At 34.7% G+C, this 21877-nt stretch overlaps 1 protein-coding gene across 17 annotated transcripts in view; it reads left to right on the top strand.

The window, feature by feature from the left end:
- The first annotated feature begins 18410 nt into the window (after nucleotides 1-18410).
- The window catches only part of LOC132121655 (calcium/calmodulin-dependent protein kinase type II subunit gamma-like), a 76906-nt gene continuing 73439 nt past the window's right edge, over nucleotides 18411-21877 (top strand). For 7 of the 17 annotated variants that reach the window (XM_059531287.1, XM_059531281.1, XM_059531280.1 and 4 more), the window contains exons 1-2: nucleotides 18417-18596; nucleotides 20404-20498. In XM_059531287.1, the coding sequence (XP_059387270.1) occupies nucleotides 18532-18596; nucleotides 20404-20498 (160 nt within the window). In that variant the 5' untranslated portion in view covers nucleotides 18417-18531. Of the gene's footprint in view, nucleotides 18597-20403; nucleotides 20499-21877 lie in introns of all 17 variants that reach the window. The other 10 variants (XM_059531283.1, XM_059531282.1, XM_059531278.1 and 7 more) reach the window with 5 other exon arrangements.

The raw sequence follows: 21877 nt of genomic DNA, 5'->3' as shown, positions 1-21877 counted from the left end.
GCTTTAAATCAGCATATTCGAATGATTTCTGAAGGATCATGTGACATTGAAGACTGGAGTAATGCTGGAAATTCATTTTTGCCATCAAAAGAATAAATTATATTTTAAATTATTAGTAAAATTTAAAATAGCTTTTTAAAATTGTAACCATATTTCACAATATTATTGGTTTTTACTGTATTTTTGAGCAAATGCAGCCTTGAGTAAGAGAATTTTATTTTAAAAATACTAAGAAAATCTTATTTTTGAGCAATAGTGTTCATCTTTTTATTATTTTTTGTTTGCTGCTAGTAATTTTGATTTCTATTGTTTGGTTTGCCATTTTGATAATACTTAAATATATTGAGACAATTTAATGCATGTGAGCATTATAAAATCTTTATTACTTATAATCTACCAGTGCAGACATGATATTTTAAGAGCCAGTAAAACCTAGCTCTCTCTCTCACTCACTCACTCACTCACTCATATGGACTTGATTAAAAAGGATCTGCTGAGGCTCATCAGCTTGAGGTGTATTTGTTGTCATGTCTATAACAACTCCATCCCGACATATGTACTTTCTCTGCCAGAGTCACATATGAAGGCTTTGTAAATGCTTGTGTACTTGTAAGTTGACAAAAATAAAATTTTGCACACAAATATACAGTATTTCTCTTCTGGGAAAAAGAAATAACAAACCTATTGGTAACTCATTTTGCACTCAAAAAAAAAAAACCCACTACTCTCTCTCTAAAATGAGAACAAACCTTATCCCAATACTGCCTGCCTCTGATTAACATTAGCAAGCTGCAAATTACAGTTTGTTGTTGTGACATAGGGTATTAGCTATTTTAATAAAAAAGGAATAAAAAGAGGGACAAGCCTTTGAATATATCAAATAAATGAACACGGTGTAAATCTTCACTCATCAGGTGTTTTCATGGTGTTTCTATGTAGTTTATTTGATATGAAGTTCCTTCCACTATATTTTTCAGCCCCTCTCCTGTAGTTTTGCTCATTAAAAGGTTTTCTTAAACTTCCTGTGTAATCAATCAGTATATTAGTATTAGAGAGGGCAGAACAGGGCTTAATAACATTCCACTGAGCATGTGAATGACCTATACAATAAATTACATGTGAGTAGTATATTACATTGAAGTCAACTACACGAAGGACTTAAAGATAAAATAAGAGGCTTACATTATTATTCATGTTATTACATTTTTTGGAAAACCAGAAAAATAAGGAAAATGTCCTTATACTGCCCAACAGATGTCACAAAAATGTGTCTAAACAAATCAAACTGTATTGGGATATAAGAAATGTAATATTTAAAATATATAATATAAGATGTATATATATTTCTTATAATATTCAAAGTGTGTAGGTTTTTTATTTTATATTTATTTAGATTTTTCATTTAGGGAAGTTAAAAAGTCTCTATATAAAAAAATATATATAAATATATATATAAATAAAAATACATATATATATATATATAAATATAAATACATATATAAATATAAATATATATAAATATAAATACATATAAATATATATGTATGTGTGTGTGTGTGTGTGTTAAAACATATTAAATATATTATATAAAACATATATAAATTTAATAAAATACAAAGAGTCTCGGGCTGTTAAAAAATATATGTGTGTGTGTACAATTCTCAGCATTAATTTCTATATACTTAATTTATATTTTACATATAAATTTTGTGTACTTTTAATTTAAAACCGATTAAGTTGCAATAGTGTTATACAGGGATATAGGACTAGATTTTTAATGTTAAAGCATTGTTGGAATACAACTGCTTTTTTTGTCTTGCAACACGTATATCACATGCACATCTTGTGGTTCGAGCTTGTATGTTGTGTCCAGTGACTCCTGCTTGCTCTGTGACGTAATGGAGAGTGAACCCCTGGAGACTGGGGCTCATGGAGACATCCCTGTTTGTGTGCAGCAAATCAGGGCTTTGACACCTGCTGTGAGATCAGTCACAACCCACATCAGACATTTAGCATTAACAAGGCCCCAGCCACCCTCATCCGTCTCTCTCACACACACCTCACGTTCTGCTTTGAAGCCTGCCTCTCGAAGTCCAAGCAGAAGTGATTAGCCCCTGTCCCGAGGGACTGATGTTTAACCGGCCTGCTGAAGGGACTGTGCGTGACTGCTCTAGTGTCTCAGCTATCTGCTCACTGATGCCGCTAGCAGGCACTGAACATTTCTTCCCCAGTTTTTAATACATATGTAGCCTATTTACAACCCCTAATTATTAAAATGATATCTGAAATCATATAACTTGTTAGGGAGAGATATTCTCTTACTTTTCTAGTTTAACTGAACAATTTTATAACTGAATCGAATTATGTACTGTTTAATAGCATCCTGTGTGTGAAATTACACTTCAAAAAATTAACATAAAGAATTTTGGCCAAATTTCTAGTTATAGAAATGACACTACTAAGGGAAAGTCATTTAAAAAAAATAATTTTCACTATTATTACTTTTTATTATATATATAATATATGTGTGTGTGTGTGTGTGTGTTATATTAAATATTGTTTTTTGAAAAGATTTATTTAGAATTAATTTTATATCTTATGTATTTATTGATCTTTTTAATTCACACACAAAATAATAAAAATATACATAAAATCTAAAATTGAATAGAAAAAATATATACTTATATTTACATAAAATATTTTTGTGCATTTTAAAAGTAACAAATATAAATTATATTTTCCTAAACATTTTAATGTGATCATGTAACAATAATCGAAATCTGAGTTTAAATATGAATCACATGACTATAAAAGTTGAAGAAATTCCCAATGAACAATAATAAACTATTATATTTACATATTAAAATGATTTCAAATTTTGTATCACAATGTAAACGCTTTCCCCTGCAGTGAAAAAAAAATGCTACAATTTTTTTTAAAGATTGTCCTATAAAAGTAGACACTGTGTCAATATAAAGTCTTTAAATTAAAGCAAGCCTCTTTTTCCTGTTAGGAATAATTTGCAGAGTTTGTCCAGCAGGTGTTGCTGCTGGTGTCGGTGACAGTGTGGAGGATAGTAAACACACCCACACACACACACACACACCTGCTCTTTTTCTGTCCTCGTAAAGCCTATTTCTGTCATAACAGTAAAATAACCGAGCGTTCACACGGAAACCTCAGATCTCCGTGTCCTCGATTAAGACCTGGAGATGGACTTTAAGATTCTTCTTAAGAAGACAGCATGAAAGCAGAGTTCCTGCACCATCTGCGTGTGTCCGTGTATCTGTCGGTCTGCAGGACAGATTTCTCCACCCACGAGTATCATCACCTCAGCTATATGGGTGACAGATGTGCATGCACGCGTATGCGAGCCGTAGCTTCTCCCAACCCTGAATCCAAAGAATAGAAGCCAGAATATATACTTCCACGTCTATTTTCATATTCAGTCAGAGAATTAAGAAAAAAAGCTTGATTTCAATAGTTCTCAACCTTTTTGACACGATTATATAGACATTAATTTTCTATTTTTGCATTTTGTTTCTCTGTAGTAGCATGAATTCATTACACTTAACAACTTATTACTGTTATAAATGAAATTCGATGACATTAATATAATATTAACTAAAGTCTGTGTATATATGAGTATGTATAAAAGTACCGTAACTCAATTTCTACAAAAAAAAAAAAGAGCACTGTGGACATTACGTATTTGCTTGGTTATGACTAAACCTGACTTTTTTTCTGAGTTTCAGATCTTTATGATGTTACGCTTCACTGGTACCAGCTTCCTAAATACCTGCATACTCAACATGCTTGAACAAAGCCTTTGACTCATTGCTAATTTAGGGTGAGACCAATGATATGCGGAAGGCGTGGTCTGGAAACCTGTTAGAAAACGGCAATAGTACTATTTAGAGTTGTTGATGCTCATTGAGCATATATAACACACTTTTCCTGCTTATTATAGCTTGGGCACGAAACGAAACAAATGAAGGAGCAAGTTTGTGATCCTGCAGAAACAATACCGACACGCAGTTTGTTGATGAGGCATTGCAGGTGTTTGCATTTTAATCAAAGAGAGGTCAAAGAGCTGCGATATAGATAGCTACAACAGAGGAGGAAAAAAATGAATAAAGAAGAAGTGGGAAAAGAAGGCAAGGAATGCTGCACTCTTCTGCACTCCCTCGGTCCCTTGGCTCGTCCATCACTGCGTTCAGCCCCTGCCGAGGACTTGCCAAGGAGAAGCCTGGAGCGCGCCTCCCTGCGCCTGACCTCAGATCAGTCCTGATGCACTGGGTGCAGGAAGCCACAACGTGGGAGCGAAAACATGAAGTCATTCAGAGTCAGCTATTAAAGGGACGTCTCTACTCTAGAGCAAAGTGCTTGGATTGATCCACATTGTCATCACGCTGCTGCTCCGGATGCTCGCTTTACTCTCAGTCTCAGCGGCTCCTCACCCTGATAGCACACATACATCACAGAGCTATCTATTTGACATCTGCATTTCCATCTGCAAGACTAGACTGTTTTCTCATCTGCAATACGGACGTTTCCTATCAGATGTCAAATAGACGTTAAGAAGATGTTTTTAAGATGCTTATGATTTAGAATGTAAAACTGACATTTTAAAGATGAAGTGATCTTTAACACACATCTTGCAGACTTACGTGTGCTATCTGGGCATCAAGGGGACCAAACAGCCTGTGACTCACGGTTTCACACTTTACCATGTAACCTGCCTGCACTTTTTGATACAAGAGAGCACGTTTCTCATGCAGTGTGGCAGAACAATATAAAAATCCTCTTGACTGATATCCTTATAGTATGACTTATTTTCACGCATCTTTAAAAACTACAATGTCAGGTTTTACCATACATCCTGATAATTTAGGCAAAATTTTAGTTTTTTTGTAACTTTGTAAATTGTTAGGACACACATTTAATGTAACACACAGAGCATGAAACAGACTACTACTGTGTTTAGGTTTGGGGTCAGTAAGGTTTGTTTTTCATTTGTTGGAAACTCAGAAGCGAAGACCAGGAGACTCTTGTGTAATCTTCAGCAGAATTCTTTATTGAGAACGCTCTGCGTGGTGCTGTAGTCATCAAAAGTTTCACCAGTCATTCAAGGGGGCGGGATACACAGAGGTGGAGACAACCTAAACAAAGCATGCAAATGCAATACAGGGATCGGCCTGATCCTGGCCATTTTCCCATCTTTGATCTGGTCAGCATAACAGTGTCATTTAAATACAGAGGTGCCTGACAGTATCGCTGATACCTGTGCCTTGAGCTTAAAAAGCCAAATGGCAAGGAATAGCACAAAGACAAAAGGTCATTATCTCAGACACTAGATTTTCCTGATTTGATCGTCTTGGATATGTCAGGTTTATTACCTCAAAATGTCTACTATTATATTGGAACCCTAGATTTAACATTTTATAAATTTGTAATCCCACACATTTAAATTAATATCTTTATTTGGCTAGGATGAATCAAATTTATGAAAAGTGGCAGTTAATACATTTATAACGTTCCAAAAAGTTCAAATGCCATTCTTTTGAACTTTTCTAATCAGCAAAACGTTTTTCAGCATTGATGACAATTAGAAATGTTTCTTGAGCACCAAATCAGCATATTGGAATGATTTCTGAAAGATATGACAATCACTGACTATTACACTTAAAAGATTGTCAAATATTACTGTGTTTAATGTATTTTTGAACAAATAAATGCAGCCCTGGTGGACATAAGATACTTTCAAATACATATAAAAAAAAAAAAATGTATTCATGATACTGGACAGTTTTAACAGATGTGCTCTTTATTCGGCTCACTTGCTTCCTCTTTTGCAATAATATAATGCATTTTCATATTCTTCTCCCATCATGTCATTCAAAACAGAAACCAATATCTCTGTTAATGAAGTTTTAACGTTGAAAGACAAAGCAGCTGAAGATGGAGGAAGCTGTTCGGTGAGTCAGTTTTTCACCCACAGTTGTTTTTAGTTTGAAAGTGAATCATTGTAAAAATTAGTAACTTTTTTTGGTTAGTAATAATAATGCTAAATTACTGTACATCCAGTACAACACGAGCTAGAAGAAACCGATTTAATATCAATAAAGGGGTACTTAACCATTATGATTGGGCTTATGGGATACATCACTTTTTTAATATTTTATGCTTCACTTGATAGTATCATGTGTTGTGTCCTTTATCCAGATGGTTATTCCTGAGATGTCATCATCAGCCAGCTTCCCCCAGAACAAACACAAGCTCCACCTGAGTCATCCATCTATTGATGTCTGCTGCATAGAGGACATCTGTAGCATCACTTCATGTTGGCTCTGTATTTCCCTCTCAGCATGGGTGCAAATCAAAAATAAAATGTGTTGATCGGTCCAATCAGTTTTTTCTGTCAGTCAGTTCTGACTCTCGAATAGTCTGTCATGTCAGAGCCGACTTCACACTGTTAATCAAGGTGACTTTTTTGTAGTATAACCATGTAACTGATGGCTAACTAAAGCTTCTGCTCTTCACTGTGATGAATATGAAACGCCTTTTCGTTTCATTACGAGAGTGAAGTGAAGTGAAGTGAAGTGAAGTGAAGTGAAGTGACATTCGGCCAAGTATGGTGACCCATACTCAGAATTTGTGCTCTGCATTTAACCCATCCGAAATGCACACACACAGAGCAGTGAACACACACACACACACACTGTGAGCACACACCCGGAGCAGTGGGCAGCCATTTATGCTGCGGCACCCGGGGAGCAGTTGGGGGTTCGGTGCCTTGCTCAAGGGCACCTAAGTCGTGGTATTGAGGGTGGTGAGAGAACTGTACATGCACTCCCCCCCCCCACAATTCCTGCCGGCCCGGGACTCGAACCCACAACCCTTCGATTGGGAGTCCGATTCTCTAACCACCAGGCCACGACTTCCCCCTCCCCCCATCAGGATTCTGAATATAGAAGCATCGTCTCATCAAAACATACAAAAGTGGATTCACAAATATGAATCCGTGACAAGAAGTATGGTAATTTCATGGAAAAAGAATATGTTGTGGCCTTTTCCCCAGTTACAAATCCTAAGTTTTTTAATTAAAGATGCAGGATGTTGTTTTCCTGTGGTTACAGAGCAAGAATTTGTCACATGGACTTTACAGCTCAAGTGCCATTAATAACGGCAGTGTGAAGGTCACGTACTTGAGCTAGCTGAGATCTTGCAATTAAGAGGAATTTGATTAGTTATTTGTATTGATATTATTGGCATGGCCTTGGTTATATACGCAGATAATTTGTGTCAGAGATGGAGAAAGTCATTACATTTTATTAAAAGACAAACATTTTATGAAATGTAAAAATCAAAGATGCCTCCTTTAATTCAGAACTAAAAAAATAAATAAATAAATAAACATTGTGCAAACGTGACTGAAATCTTGGTTCTGAAATCTGTCTTTTTGATGTCGTAGGGATGAAAATAATAAATGAGGACACTGACCCAGCATCTGTTTGTTATTCAGAAGCTTGGCTCATCCACTCATGAAATAATAAGGATGAAGAAGATTCATAATATTAATACAAAACACCAATATGCTGTACGTAAAAGCTAGATGATCACCTAATGTTTGTGTCAGCATAAGATGCCTTTAAAGTCAACACGAAAATTAAAATGGACCCTATTTATTTTCTTAAATAGACATCTGGGTTTATAAAAGCCCATCCAGCTGGTCCCACTACTGAAATGTGTTTTGGATGTCATTTCAGGTTTAAAAGTATAAGAAAACCCGCCTGTATAATTTTAGGAGCCAGAAAGATGGTGTAAAACATTCATATAAAACTAACCCTAATGAAAAAACAACGTTTACTCAAGTGTGCTATTAGTATACTTCATTTAAACTAAAAAAATAGGAAAATATGCTTTTAGTTGACTTTTTATGTACTTCTCAGAAATGGGCTTGATGTACTGTTGATGTACATTTAAGTATACTTGACTTATACTTAAAACAAAAAGAAAATTCTAAATATATTTGAGCCATACTTGTACTCCTAGAATCCATGTTTTCATTATTACACGGTAGAGGGTGCTTTCCAAGAAAAAACAAGTGAAGAAGAAAAAGAAACAACACATACTAACACATGTAACACGATCATCTGACATGAAACAGCATCAAAACTGTAACGTTATGGAATAAAATGTTTACTGATGAAGAGGTAATAATTACAGTCAAGCTTTTTGGGTGTTGATCGACTCCATCTACACTTTGATTATCATTCTGAATCCAATTCATAGTCTTTTCTCAGCTTTTTGTTCAAAATGTTATTTCTTTATAAAACTTACCCACTTTAAAGTGTTTAAAAAAAGAACGCATGAAGCTAGAATAAAATGTTTTTGTTTACAAGCAGATCCCCTGTTCTTTCTTTTGATGTTTTGTATGTTCAGATATTCATATAACAAAATATATATGGATTAAAACCTAAATAGGGAGATAGTATTATACTGTATGGTGTAAAGTTCACCTAAAGAAAACTTATGAGTATACTTGCAGAATAAAACTACTAAACTAGTAGTTTACTGAGAGTATTTATACAAAGTATTTAGTTAGTAAACTTTCACTATACCTATAAGTTCACTTTTAGTGTAATTGCAGTACAAACTACAAACATAGACGTAAACTTGTTGTGTATTCAAAGTTTGCTACGGTTATACTTATAGTATACTTAAAAGTATACTTTTATATACTAGAAAGTGGGACAATTTAGTCCCAATGAGTATTGAAACAGTTCACTTACAAGTCTACTAGAACACTGATAATTGTATGCTTGCTACATAAAGTATACTTAAAAATATACTTAAACTTTACTTAAGTATACTTAGTAAAATAAACTTGAAGTATACTACTTTTTGGTAAGGATGGAAAATAGTGAAACCGTTCTTTAAAATTGTAATGTTTCACAATGTTACAGTATTTTGATCAAATAAATGCAGCCTTTGTGAACCTAAAGGACTTCTTTCAAAAACATTTAACAATCTTATTGACCCCAGACTTTTGATAGTTTACACGCAATGTATAAAAATATGAACAAAAAAAAAACACTTAATTTAAACAATATTGACTCAAAATTGCTATAATATTCAGCCTGGCCGACTGATCTATGATTACTTTTCAGGTTCACAAATACAGTGGGAAAATGATGAAACTCATTTGTGTAATATTGTGGATTTGTTTATGTTTTGTACATTATCATTTGTTGTGGATGTGTAGAGAGATGGGGAATGTCTCTCTGGGTTCTCTGCGGGTGTAAGGAAGAAATTTGATCTGTCATGTACCATCAGAACTATAGCGCATCTCAGAGCAATGCAACAGATAACACAACCGACTCTTTCTTTGTGCCGTTGATGACATCTCGCTGTCTGCATTCATGCAAAAAGCACAAACATGCACACAAGGAGTAATGAGGATGTTAAGTGTACATCACTGTTTATGTCTTCATGCATTATTCACATGTACAGTCAAAACATCTGTCAACATGACTGTTCCACTCATTTGCACGGTCTTCTTCAATCTACTTAAAAAACATGCTGTTAGTCTTTAACATTTCCATTCATTTGCACACACACACAAACACACACATATACATCCTCACATGCAGGTTGCTTCGAAAGCCTCCTCAGCTGACAGGAAGATGAGTCATTCTGACTTTAAAGAGGCCTTGACATCAACATAAAATCAAAGTGATTTATCATTAACCTTCATACATATTCCTCTGTATTGTCAATGATTAATCAGTTATTGCAGATAAAAAAAGTAAGTTGATCCAATAACTTTCCTGACATCCAGTTGATGTCACGGGCTGCTCTGGTAGGAAAAATAGAGGAAATTAATAGTCAAATGTTTATAAATTATTCTAGGTTTCAGTTTGTTAATTCAGACTTTCTAAAATCTTTAACAGTAGTTATAGATCTAGTAGTTTTTGAACTTTTATTAGGCAAGTATGCATTAATAAAAAAAAGGGGCAGTAAAGAAACAATCCTGAAACAATATCACGGAGCACCAAATCAGCATATTAAAATTATTTCTGATGGATCATGTGACACTGAAAATTGGAATAATGCTTTCAAAAATTCAGCTTTGACCTTTGACAGGAATAAATTACATTTTAAAATATATTCAAACAGGAAATTGTAGAGAATTTGTAGATTGAAGAAGGCCTTTTGAATGTTAGTCTAAATATTGGTTACGGCAATGAAATGCATAGCAGTAGATTAAAAGTGTTAGCAAATGTCAAGATGCTACAACAAGTGGTTATTGAATAATACATGTTTTTAATAACATGCTAAAGGTTTTACGGTATTAAAACCTAGTCCACCTTTGAAACTTTTTGAAACTTGCTAATGTAAGACCAGAAAAAATATTGTTCGCTTGTTGTTTGGACCACATTTTACATCCGAATATTTTCTTTTGTGTTCTGCAGAGGAAAGAAATGCAGGTTTGGAACAAGATGAGGGTGAGTAAATGAAAACAGAATTTTCACTTTTGGGTTAAACTATCCCTCTAAGACTCGCATTACCAAATGAAGTTGCACGGTCTGTGTCAGAGAAGCACCGTACGCTCACATCTCATCAAAACAATCCAAGAATCACAGCCCAGTGTGCACTGTGATGGAGGGAACGCTCTCCAGAGAGAACATAAAAAATTGCATTCATTTTGTCTTTCTGTATCTATCCACTTATATGTGGTTTCATCTGTGTGTCTTCATCTTTCTCCTTCCATCTCATGCAATCTCTCCACACATTTCTTTCTGTCCAGCAAGGCTCTTTCCATTTGTCTTTAATAATTCAGAGCAGAAGAGGTGTGCGTGATAAAGCTACAGTGCCCAGTTCTTTATCTGAGAGGCCACTGAGATGATCTCCACTACGCTGCACATGTGGTCTAAATAGCATACCACCACACTACTCATACTATTTCTGCAATGTGCAGAATTGTGCAATGTATGGCTACATTTGGAATAGGATATATATACTGTAAAGACACTGTAAATAATAGATATAACCTATTTGATCAAGTGATGAGTCAAGAAAGATGTTATAATTGCAGTGGATATTACTTCCAGTGCATTTGTCATATTGAAATGAACGATGAAGTCAAGTGCATTGCATTATGGGATGCAGTATTCCACACAGTGGCTGAATTCGGAATAGCACACTTCCATAAATTTCCATATGGTCTATCTACAGTGCATGTGTACCTTCTTTGCTTACAGAAAATACAGAAAATGCACAGTATGCATATTATTTAGTGTAGGTTTAATTTTTTTAATAATTAGTAAAATCTTGTTCCACAATAAGGGGGTATGACTTCACATGTCCTTATATTCTTGCATTTTTTTGTAAATTCAGTTTCATGTAAAATGTTCTTTTTGGCAGTCCAAAGAAATTATTAGCTTAAAGATATGTGTATAAAATAAATATATATAAAATAAATATTTTTCATACAATCTAGTATAAAATATCTTGTTTCTTGGCAGTCCAGTCAAGTAATGAGTCAATAAAGATGTTACAGATAGCAGTGGATATTACAGGAGAAATGGAAATCAAGGGTTAATTCGGATGCATTGCATTGTGGGATGCAGTATTTCATGCATCTTGCTTATTCCATAGTGCTCATTTTTGCAGATTTGTCATCCAGTGCATACAGAAACTGTGCTGCATACTGAAGAAAGAGTTTGAATTTTATGTTAGTTATTTACATATTATTATATATTTTGTAACTATTCCCAAAAAAGTTTTGTATGTATGAAGTATCAAAATGAATGGCTGTGTTTGCCAAAATGTGCAGTATGCAACCAGAGAACACAGCATGAAACCCTGATGCAATGTTTTTTGACGAATGAATCAGAAGTGATATCATTCATGATTTTTAACACCTTTCTTGATGCATCATTTGATTAGATGGTTACAGTATTTTTAGAGTAAATAAATACAGCATAGACCAGGTTTATAATTTTGACATATTCCATACAGTTAAATTACTATTATTACTATTTTCTGTTTGTATGGTCTAATCTCTGCTGAGTTCAGGCTCAGTATAAAGCGTAATCTTTCTCGCCCTCCTCCACCGCTCGCTTTATTTCACCTCTCTCCTCATCTCTCGGCGGTTTGCTGTGTAAAGCAGGTCAGTTGAGAACGGGCGTTGAGGGGGAAGATGCTAACACAAGCTGAAGTGTGCTGCACTGTTACATAAACACTGTGGGAGAATCTCCGGACACCTTCCCACAGGCCTCTGCTCACTAATGCTGAAGCTAACATTATCATGTAGCGCTCAGTTCTCATACACCCCCTCCCCGGCCCGCCGGCCCGCTTAATTCAACTGATACACAAACCCTGTCACTCAAGGGCTCCGCTCGATTATATTCGAAAGAACACCACTTAGAGCACATTGAGTCACTTTAAGTCACTTCTGGCGCATGTCTGAACCATAAAGCAAGCTTAAGAAATGATACCAGAGAATAAAATGCATTCATGCAAACAAATCCATACACAAACCCCTCAAAGGGGCTGTTCGGGGGTGACACATGAATTATGCTGAGAGAATTTAGGATGCAGCTAAGGAAAATCAAATTGAAATATACTACAGATGTCTCTATGAATCCAATGAAATTAATTGGAGAGGAAATGGAAACGAGAAAGATTATGCTTTATACTGAGCTTGAACTCAGGGGAAGTTTGCGACCTAGTGGTTAGACAGTTTGTCTCCTAACCCTAGGGTTGTGGGTTCGAGTATCAGGCTGGCAATACCACATCTTAGGTGCCCTTGAGCGAGGCACCGAACCCCCAACTGCTCCCTGGGTGCCGCAGTATAAATGGCTGCCCACTGCACTGGGTGTGTGTTCATGGTGTGTGTGTGTTCACTGCTGTGTGTGTGCACTTTGAATGGGTTAAATGCAGAGCACGAATTCTGAGTATGGGTCACCATACTTGGCTGTATGTCATGTCACTTTCACTTGAAAAAAAGCTGCATTAATGAATAGAAAAATAAATATATATTATATTAGGATACTTTTTTCCAATGAGATGACTGGGGGAAAATTATATTATATTATAAAAAAGTTAATAATAAGTGTTTCAAATATGTTCTTCGAACTTTCACTTTTTTGTTTATCAAAAATAATGTTTTCAGATTTCCACTAAAGTTTTATGCAACACAACTGTTTTCACCTTGATAAAAAAATAACAATAAATGTTTCTTGAGCAGCAAATCAGCAAATGGAAACAGTTCAGGGACCAATTTTCACTTTAAATAGTTACTTATTAGCCTGCATATTACTTGCATATTGGCTGTTCATTAGTACTTATAAAAGCACATACTAATGCCTTATTCTGCATGACCATATTTTAAATCCCTCAATCCTTCCTCATACCAGACTTAACAACTGTCTTACTAACAATTTCTAAGCAGAAAATTAAGAGAGGCTAATATAGCAATTAATAGCCTTGCCGTCTAGTTGATAGCTACTGATATGAGATCAGTCACAACAGTTGGGATTTGTGACACACTGAGCATATGATAAAGGCCAGCACTTCATGCTACGTGTGATAATGTGCTGCACTTGTGAGCGGAGGTGCAAGAGTGACAGTGATTCTGCAGGGAGCATGTGGAGACTCAGTCATCAAGAATGACTGATGACTTCAGTGTCTTCCTCAATGACAATTAGAGCCAGTGACATTAACAGCTGAGAAAAGCTCACTCTTCTGTTGTTTCAACCTTTCTCTCTTATTGTCACTTTCAGTCTCTTTCACACTCTTTCTATCTCAGGTATCCTTGACATTTAGGTTAAGTAGAAACTACATGTGCCAACATGTTTGCAACACTACCTGATGCAGTGTTAAATTGGTTAGTGACTGCTCTTTAACATGATTCAAGCAACCTTCATTCAGAGATTTATAGTGTTAAGTAAAATCTAGTGTTGCATTTGCCAAGCAGCTGGACTGTGCATTATCAACTGTTAATTTTCATCTGAGAACACATTGAAATAATTTGGATATGAATATGTTTTAGGATTTAGTAAAGGAAACCTAAGAAGTAAGTAAAGAAACTTGAATGATTCAAATAAGTCAAATAAATACATGATACATGTAATTATTTTAATGAAAAACAAAACAAAACAAACAAAAAAAAAATAAAAATATATATATATATATATATATATATATATATATATATATAATCACTTTTCAAGTAAAAAAAAATAGATATACATATTTAAAAGTATTTGTTTTATTTAAAAAATGTAAAAATTTATTTAATGTGTAAATGTTTAAGAATGAAGACAATAATAATAATTTAGAAGATTTTAGGTAATAATATGACATAAAATTAATAAAAAATAGTAAAGATTTATAAAATTGTTTCAGAAACATTCATTTGTGTGTGTGTGTGTGTGTGTGTGTGTGTGTGTGTGTGTGTGTGTGTGTGTGTGTGTGTGTGTGTGTGTATACACACACACACACACACACATAGTGGTGTGTGTGTTTAAAAATATTAAATTAATATAATTAATATGTAATTAATTATATAATTTACAAAATTGAACATACTTTATTTGCAATCTTTAAAAAGTAGTTAAATAAAGTACAAATGCAGTAAAAAAAACTAAATAAAATAAAAAACAATAAAGAATTTAGATTTAAATGTATTTATAGACATATAGATGCTTTTTAAAATCTTGTATTCAATGCCGGATTTCATAAACTGAGATTATAAATATGTCATCACAGGTAAATAATTCAGCCCATAACCATAACCATAAACCACATTTGTTGTTAAGAAGAGTTTATGAATTCACATATCGAGTTGCAGTGAATTGTGTGTCTTTCCATGTGTTTCCAGCTCTCCCTCCATCTCCCAGACTAGATCTGAAGTCTATGCTCCTAATTTCAGCCTGGTGAAAATAAGTCCATTGATCTCTATTGATTGATGACTAATTTATGTTCCTCCATCCAGAGTGTTATGACTTGCAGCACGAGTTGCAGTGTGGGGAGTTTACTTCACTTGGCTGCCATTGTAGAGTCTGCAAACAAGTCAACTGCAGTGGATTCAGATCAACATCAGAACTGCAAACCCTGTTGCTTTTATCACTATTAATAAAAGAGTTTGGTCATTTTATCTAGATGGCCTAATCTGGGTGCTTTGGATGGTGGTTAATTCTTGATAAAATCTCATCTTATGTGTTTATTCATCTGATTTGCTCATGAGTTCTGCCTCTAATATCATGATAAATTGTTGATTTGAAATATAATATTGAAATAAAATCTTAACCAACAGTTTTGGATTTTGAATGAACTGAATGCATTCTCATGGACCACATCGGATTTATGTTTATGACAGACTTATGGATGAAAGTGCTGAATATTTCAGATGAACAGTAAAACTGCATCAATTATGAATGTTGCTTGTGTTTAGTGATTACACAGGTCAATAAGTGTGAGTTTACAAAGGAACATTAATGATATAACAACACATAACAGCAATTTTTTTATAGAACTGTTTTTGGAAAATAAGCTTCATTTAGGAGGCGGTAACTTAATGTATGCAAACTACTGAATGCTAATCATGACATGGGCTCAACGATTTTTCATCATCACTATAATGACTCTTGCAATGACTTCATCATGTGTGACTTCATCAATCACAAAAAGATCTTCGGCAGTCATAAACTTTAATACTTAAATCCAGGGAACTGTTCTTAGCTGGTTCAAATCATATTTAACAGATATAAATTTCTCAGATTAGGTAATTTTTCTTCGTTGCCTGCTCAATTTTCCTGTGGAGTGCCGCAGGGTTCTATTCTCGTACCCATTCTATTTTCTTTGTACTGCATTTACTTCCTTTGGGCTCTATTTTCAGAAAGCATGGTGTATCATTTCACTGCTATGAAGATGAAACCCAAATTTATCTACCTTTGAAACGAATGGTGCTCTAGAATCTCTTTTTGCATGCCTGGATGAAGTGAAAACGTCGTTTCTCTCAAAATGTCTTGTTTCTGAATGAATCAAAAACTGAGGTTGTAGTCTTTCAGCTACACCTTCTAAATCTCTAAATTAAATATTTTCTCTCAGTGAAAACTTTAGAGATTGATATCCATGCGCTCATTACATCTCGCTCGGACTACTGCAACTCTCTTTATCTTGGCATTTCAAAATCCTCCATCGCTCGTCTCCAACTAGTACAAAAAAAAGCTTTAAATTTTATCACATTAGTCCAATTTTGAAATCGTTGCATTGGTTACCTGTGCATCTTAGAATTTAGTTGAAAATTCAATACAATCCATACAATCCTACACAAAATCTGAGGTCTGTTGATCAAAGACTTCTCTCTGTCTCCAGATCACTGTTAAAGCATAGAGGGGATAGAGCGGTTGCTGGCGTAAGCTGTGGAACAGCCTTCCAGCCTATATGAGACTGGCACAGTCTTTAAATGTTTTTAAACCATCTCTTAAAACCTATTTCTTTTCTTTGGCTTTTAATTTATAGTGAGTTTATGATATGAATCTGTGGGTTGCCATGTGTTCTATGTCTTTGTTTGTTCAGCACTTTGGTCAGTCGTGCTTGCTGTTTTTAAATGTCCTACATAAATAAAACTTGAATACTTAAATGTAATGGTTCTATATCATTTGTTTTCATGATAAAACTCCTGACGCTTTAAATGGAGAGCAGAGTTTCAGCTTTGCAGTCTGAGAGAACACACTGTCCCGGGAGCGAAGGAATAGAAGCACTTACAAGGTGAGAACCTGACAAGCAAATCTTTTTGAAAGTGTGTTTGGAGCATGCAATGGGGTTTATAAGAGCATTATGGCCAGATGATGATATATGTATACTGAGTTCAATCTAGAGATTATTTTTTTTGTAAAAGAGATTTGTAAAATGTCACTGAACTGAAGTGAGTTTATATGCATTTTCAAGTGTTCCTGTGGTCTGGCATGCTGTTATTCATCTACAACTTTTTAAACAAAATCGTTTTTTTTTTTTTATAATTACTAAATATGCTGTTCTTGACCTCATTCACTGAGAGACCACTGAAAGTAGCAAAAGGATAATTTAGTGAAAAATGATTAAATAAAAAATAATGAAAAACTTTAATCTTAGAATTATGATACACAACTCTTTAATTTTATGTATCTTCTAACAACATGAGAGCCAATGTGACAGAAAGTCCTGTCACAAAGAAGTGAAATGAAAGTCATTTTTGTCGTGATATCCAGAGGACACTCCTCACTTTAAAACGCAATAAAACTGGAACAAAAAAATTTCAGACTGTCCAAAATAAATAAATAAATAAATGAACATAAAGTACATAACCAAAAATAGAAATTAAACTTCAGAGAGAGAGAGGGGGGGGGGGGGCATTGCATACTTCCAGCTATTTTGGCTCTCATATGTCATTGAGTCTGTTGGTCTTTTGTTATCATGATACAGAACTACACACATTTCTAAGCATTAAGGAATTTTCCATTTGTAATGGATGAAATTCCCAAAGTGTTGATAATTCTCAAGGATTTAATAAATATAAGTCTTTACTCTCTTTTTTATCAATTAAACATTTTTTTGTTGAATAAAAATATAAATTTCTTCCAAAAAACTGATTTCTAGATTTCTAAATGCTATTATTTTTAACTGTTTATCCATCAAAGACTCCTGAAAAAAGCATCACAGGTTAAAAAATAATAATAATAATAAAATTATACATTGGTAATACATAAGCATTTTAGAATGATTTTTAAAGGATCATGTGACACTGAAGACAGGAGAAATGATGCTGAAAATTCAGTTTTACTATCACAGTTATGATAGGATATATTAAAATAGAAATATTACATAATATTTTCACAATATTACTGTTTTGCTGTATTTTGATCAAATACATGTAAGTACAGCATTGATTAGCATGAGAGACTTATTAAAAAAAGATTAAACATTAAAAACTTACTGATCCCAAACAACTGAACGATAATTTATAGATAGATAGATAGATAGATAGATAGATAGATAGATAGATAGATAGATAGATAGATAGATAGATAGATAGATTCTGTTTTTATATATTATTATTAAAACATTACAAACAGATACGTGAATTGAAATTAATTATTTAATATTGCGTTGCGTTATACTCTACAATACTTTGTATAATATGGTGGTACTTTTTTACTTTTTATTGTACTATTTACATTATTTAACCAGTAATATGTTTTTCGTTGTATATTATTAATTAAAATGAGGCTTGCTATCGTTAATGCGCACATATTAATGAAAAAGATCTGTCAGTCTGTCACTCTACTCGTGACTTTGCTGCTTGCAGGGAAGTCTCGCGTTGTCTCGCGTTATTTTCTCTCCACCCCCACCATCCAGCCCCTCCCCTCCGCTCTTTCCGTCTGTATCTCCCTTCTTTCTCTCTCTGGAACACATGAGATTCTCCTCCCGAAACCTGAACCGCAGCAGCAGAGGCATCGACCCCCCTCCCCACACAACATGGCTACAATTGTAACCTCGACCAGGTTTACGGACGAGTATCAGCTTTACGAAGAGCTGGGGAAGTAAGTTCGCGCGACATTGTAGCGGTGTGACGTCAATGGCGCAAGTTACTCTTGTTTGTTTCGTTCCATTCTTTTATTTGGATGTTGACAGCGGGGGAAATGACTTGCAAGTAGACTCGTAAACCTCTCCGAAAGCCACGGACAGGGGGCTTGATGGGATCAAGACAAGAACCGAGTACAGCACTCCGTTCTGGACTTGATCCGATCAAGCCCCCCAGTGCGGATCTAAGCTCGAAACGCGTTTAATGTCAGGTTTAAAGAACTGTCGTGGTTTTGAGGAGCGTATCTAGTATAGAATGTTGAATGTAGCACACACTGTGTTTTGTGTTCACGCCTTGTTTTATTTTAAGGGGTTGCTGATGGGTAGGAAGGTTTTCTAGGTTACTTTGGGTATTTGGCTGCCACTTTTCCTGACATTAGCAACGTGAATTGTTTTATGCTGGTAACCAGAGGTTAAATTATATTGTCCTGCAGCTGCTTATAATTATTGCAGCGTAGCGTACTTTATAGTGCACACTAAATAATATGTAGCCGTGCACTTGATATTACAATGAAATATTGTCGCGCGCACAGTTAATCACACTTTAATATCTTAGGAGGGGACCGATAAATGGATTATAAAATCAATAAATGAGCAATGACGCCTTTCTAAGAATTCAATCTCACTTTTGCGAAGAAAATTAAAGCCTTCTGACATGCAGATGTGAAGTGCTGTGTACGCCGCCAATTTTTAGAGGCAAATGTCAGAACTCTAGTTCTCTAGTCAAATTTTTAATATTTTTAATAATAATATTTTTTTTAATAATATTTTAAATATTTAACAAATATAAGTTTCTCTGTCAGATTAGATAATTTTTTTTTCATTGCCTGCTAAACTGTGGAGTGCTGCAGGGTTCTATTTTCGCACCCATTCTTTTTTCTTTGTACTGCATTTACTTTCCTCAGATTGTGTTTTCAGAAAGCATGGTGTATCATTTCACTGCTATGAAGATGAAACCCAAATTTTATCTACTTTTGAAATGAAATAAACTTGCTACTCTGGAATCACTTTTTGCGAGCCTGGATAAAGTGAAAACGTCACGTTTTACGAGCCTGGATGAAGTGTAAACGCAATTTCTCTCAAAATGTTTTATTTCTGAATGAATCAAAAACTGAGGGTGTAGTCTTTAGCCCTAGTGAAAATCCAGGGAGCAGATTTAAAACCTTCTGAAATGCAGATGTGAAGTGCTGTGCACGACGCCCATTTTTAGAGGCACATGTCAGAATTGTAATAGTTGTGTTAAGTCTAATTTTGTGTAGACATGAGACCATTTACATTTCTTTTCGTCATACTTGGATATATAAAGTCTCGCAATGTCTAATTTGTGAACGAATCGGTCTTTTGTGTCGAATCTGGTCACTGAATCGGTTGAACCAGTTCGCAAAATTGGTCGGAATGATTAGTTCCCAAACCGGACTGAATCAGTGCAAGGATTCTTTACTCACTGTAAATTATTACTATCGTAGAATCATGTGAATGCAACTTAAATTTGAGTTATAAGCTATGAACACATTTAATTGCATTAAATTAATTACATGAAATTACATACACATCTTGATTTATAACTTAATAAAAATTATTTTTAGAACATGGTGGAACATAAAAATGAATCAGTTTTTGAAATGGTTCTTTGAAGCTACTCGTCGCTAATTTATAATGGAACTGCTGTGACGTCATCAATGACTGATGGCTATTTAGAGATTGCGAGAGTCAGGTACATCTTTTACTTTTGAGGGGAATTAAGCTCTGTGTGTTCTTCATTCGCAGGGGTGCCTTCTCCGTGGTCCGGAGATGTGTGAAAAAATCCACTGGCCAGGAATATGCTGCTAAAATTATTAACACAAAGAAACTCTCGGCGAGAGGTAAGGTGTTCGATTCGGCACTCTTTCAGTGCAGTGCACCTTGTGCAATAGGATGAAGATGCTTTTTGTTTTATTTCACTCAGTGTTCACTGGAAAGACATAGTCTCCTGAAGTTGTTCAATGTGTTAAAATCAAAATCGGAGTTTTGTGGCTTTTGGTCCTTGTCCGTTCATTTGAGGCCGTCAGTATGATTGCGTACTTGTAAAAGTTGAGTGATTACTTTGTAGCAGATATAATCGTTTAAGTCATCTGGAAAAACAGACCAAAAACATTGATGATTTATCTTACATTCACAGGCATATCCATTTATTTGTCCAACAAAATATTCTCTCGAACGAGAGCATCTCTTCCTCCTAATACCACCCACTTGGGACTATCACTAGACAAATATAGTGATCAGGCCAATTAATAAGCTTGTATTTGTCAATTTTTGATTTATTACATCATATGTTTAACAGAAGTTGTTATTTTACAAAGTATCAGGTCTTAAATCTACCAACAGCTTTGTCAATGGACAATTCTTTTAGTGAAATTTTTGTAATTATAGAGCAAAATGTAACATTTTGTGTGTATTTCATTTCCTGTAAATAAACTGTTATTTCACTACATTAAATTTGTCTTTTAGAAACCCATATGACCACTATTTCTGACTAACACAGTTTTTTTAGTATTTATATATAATATATATATAATTTATTATATCATACATTTATTATTTTCATTTTTATATTTTAACTCATTTTAGTCTTAGTCATTTTATGCTTTTTTCGTTTTTGATATATTTTTATATAGCTTTAATTTATTTGTTTAAAGTTTCCATTTAAGTAATTTTATTAACTGTGTGTTGAAACCCGGCCTGCTGGGATGGTCACAGTGCTTCAGATAGAGCCCAGTGTGTTCATGTTTTTCTAGAGGAAAAAACATGCAAAAGTGTTTGCCTTTGCCTCTGTCCAGCCCTGTCTTTCATCGAAACTTGAAGAGATGCATGAGAATGCGTGCTGTGCCCTGCAGCAAAAATCTGGCAAATAGTCCCACCTGCAGTTTTGCAATAATTTTGTGAACCTTTTTGCGCAAGCATGTGTTTATCAGTACCATGTGGTGTCGCAGAACTTACATGCTTTGTTGTGCAGCTCCTGTACACGAAAGCTGCTTTTGATTAGAGAAAAAAGCGATGGCGCTTAAAAGGGAAAAAAGGATCTTTTTGTCATTTCAGTTGAAGAATGAAAAATGGATTTTTCAGGAACAGACAGATGTAAGGTGTGTTTAGATGCCCTGCGGCAGTTGCCATAGGTTGGATATGTTCACTGGCACATGTTCATTTCTCTCATTTTAATGTTCAGTTGCTGCCCTGATAAACAGGAAAACGGTATTGTGGAAAT

Source organism: Carassius carassius, chromosome 39 (genome assembly GCF_963082965.1).
Source record: "Carassius carassius chromosome 39, fCarCar2.1, whole genome shotgun sequence".
NCBI classification, from domain to species: Eukaryota; Metazoa; Chordata; class Actinopteri; order Cypriniformes; family Cyprinidae; genus Carassius; species Carassius carassius.
Note: the sequence above shows the minus strand (reverse complement) of the source record. Positions and strands in the feature narration are given on the sequence as shown.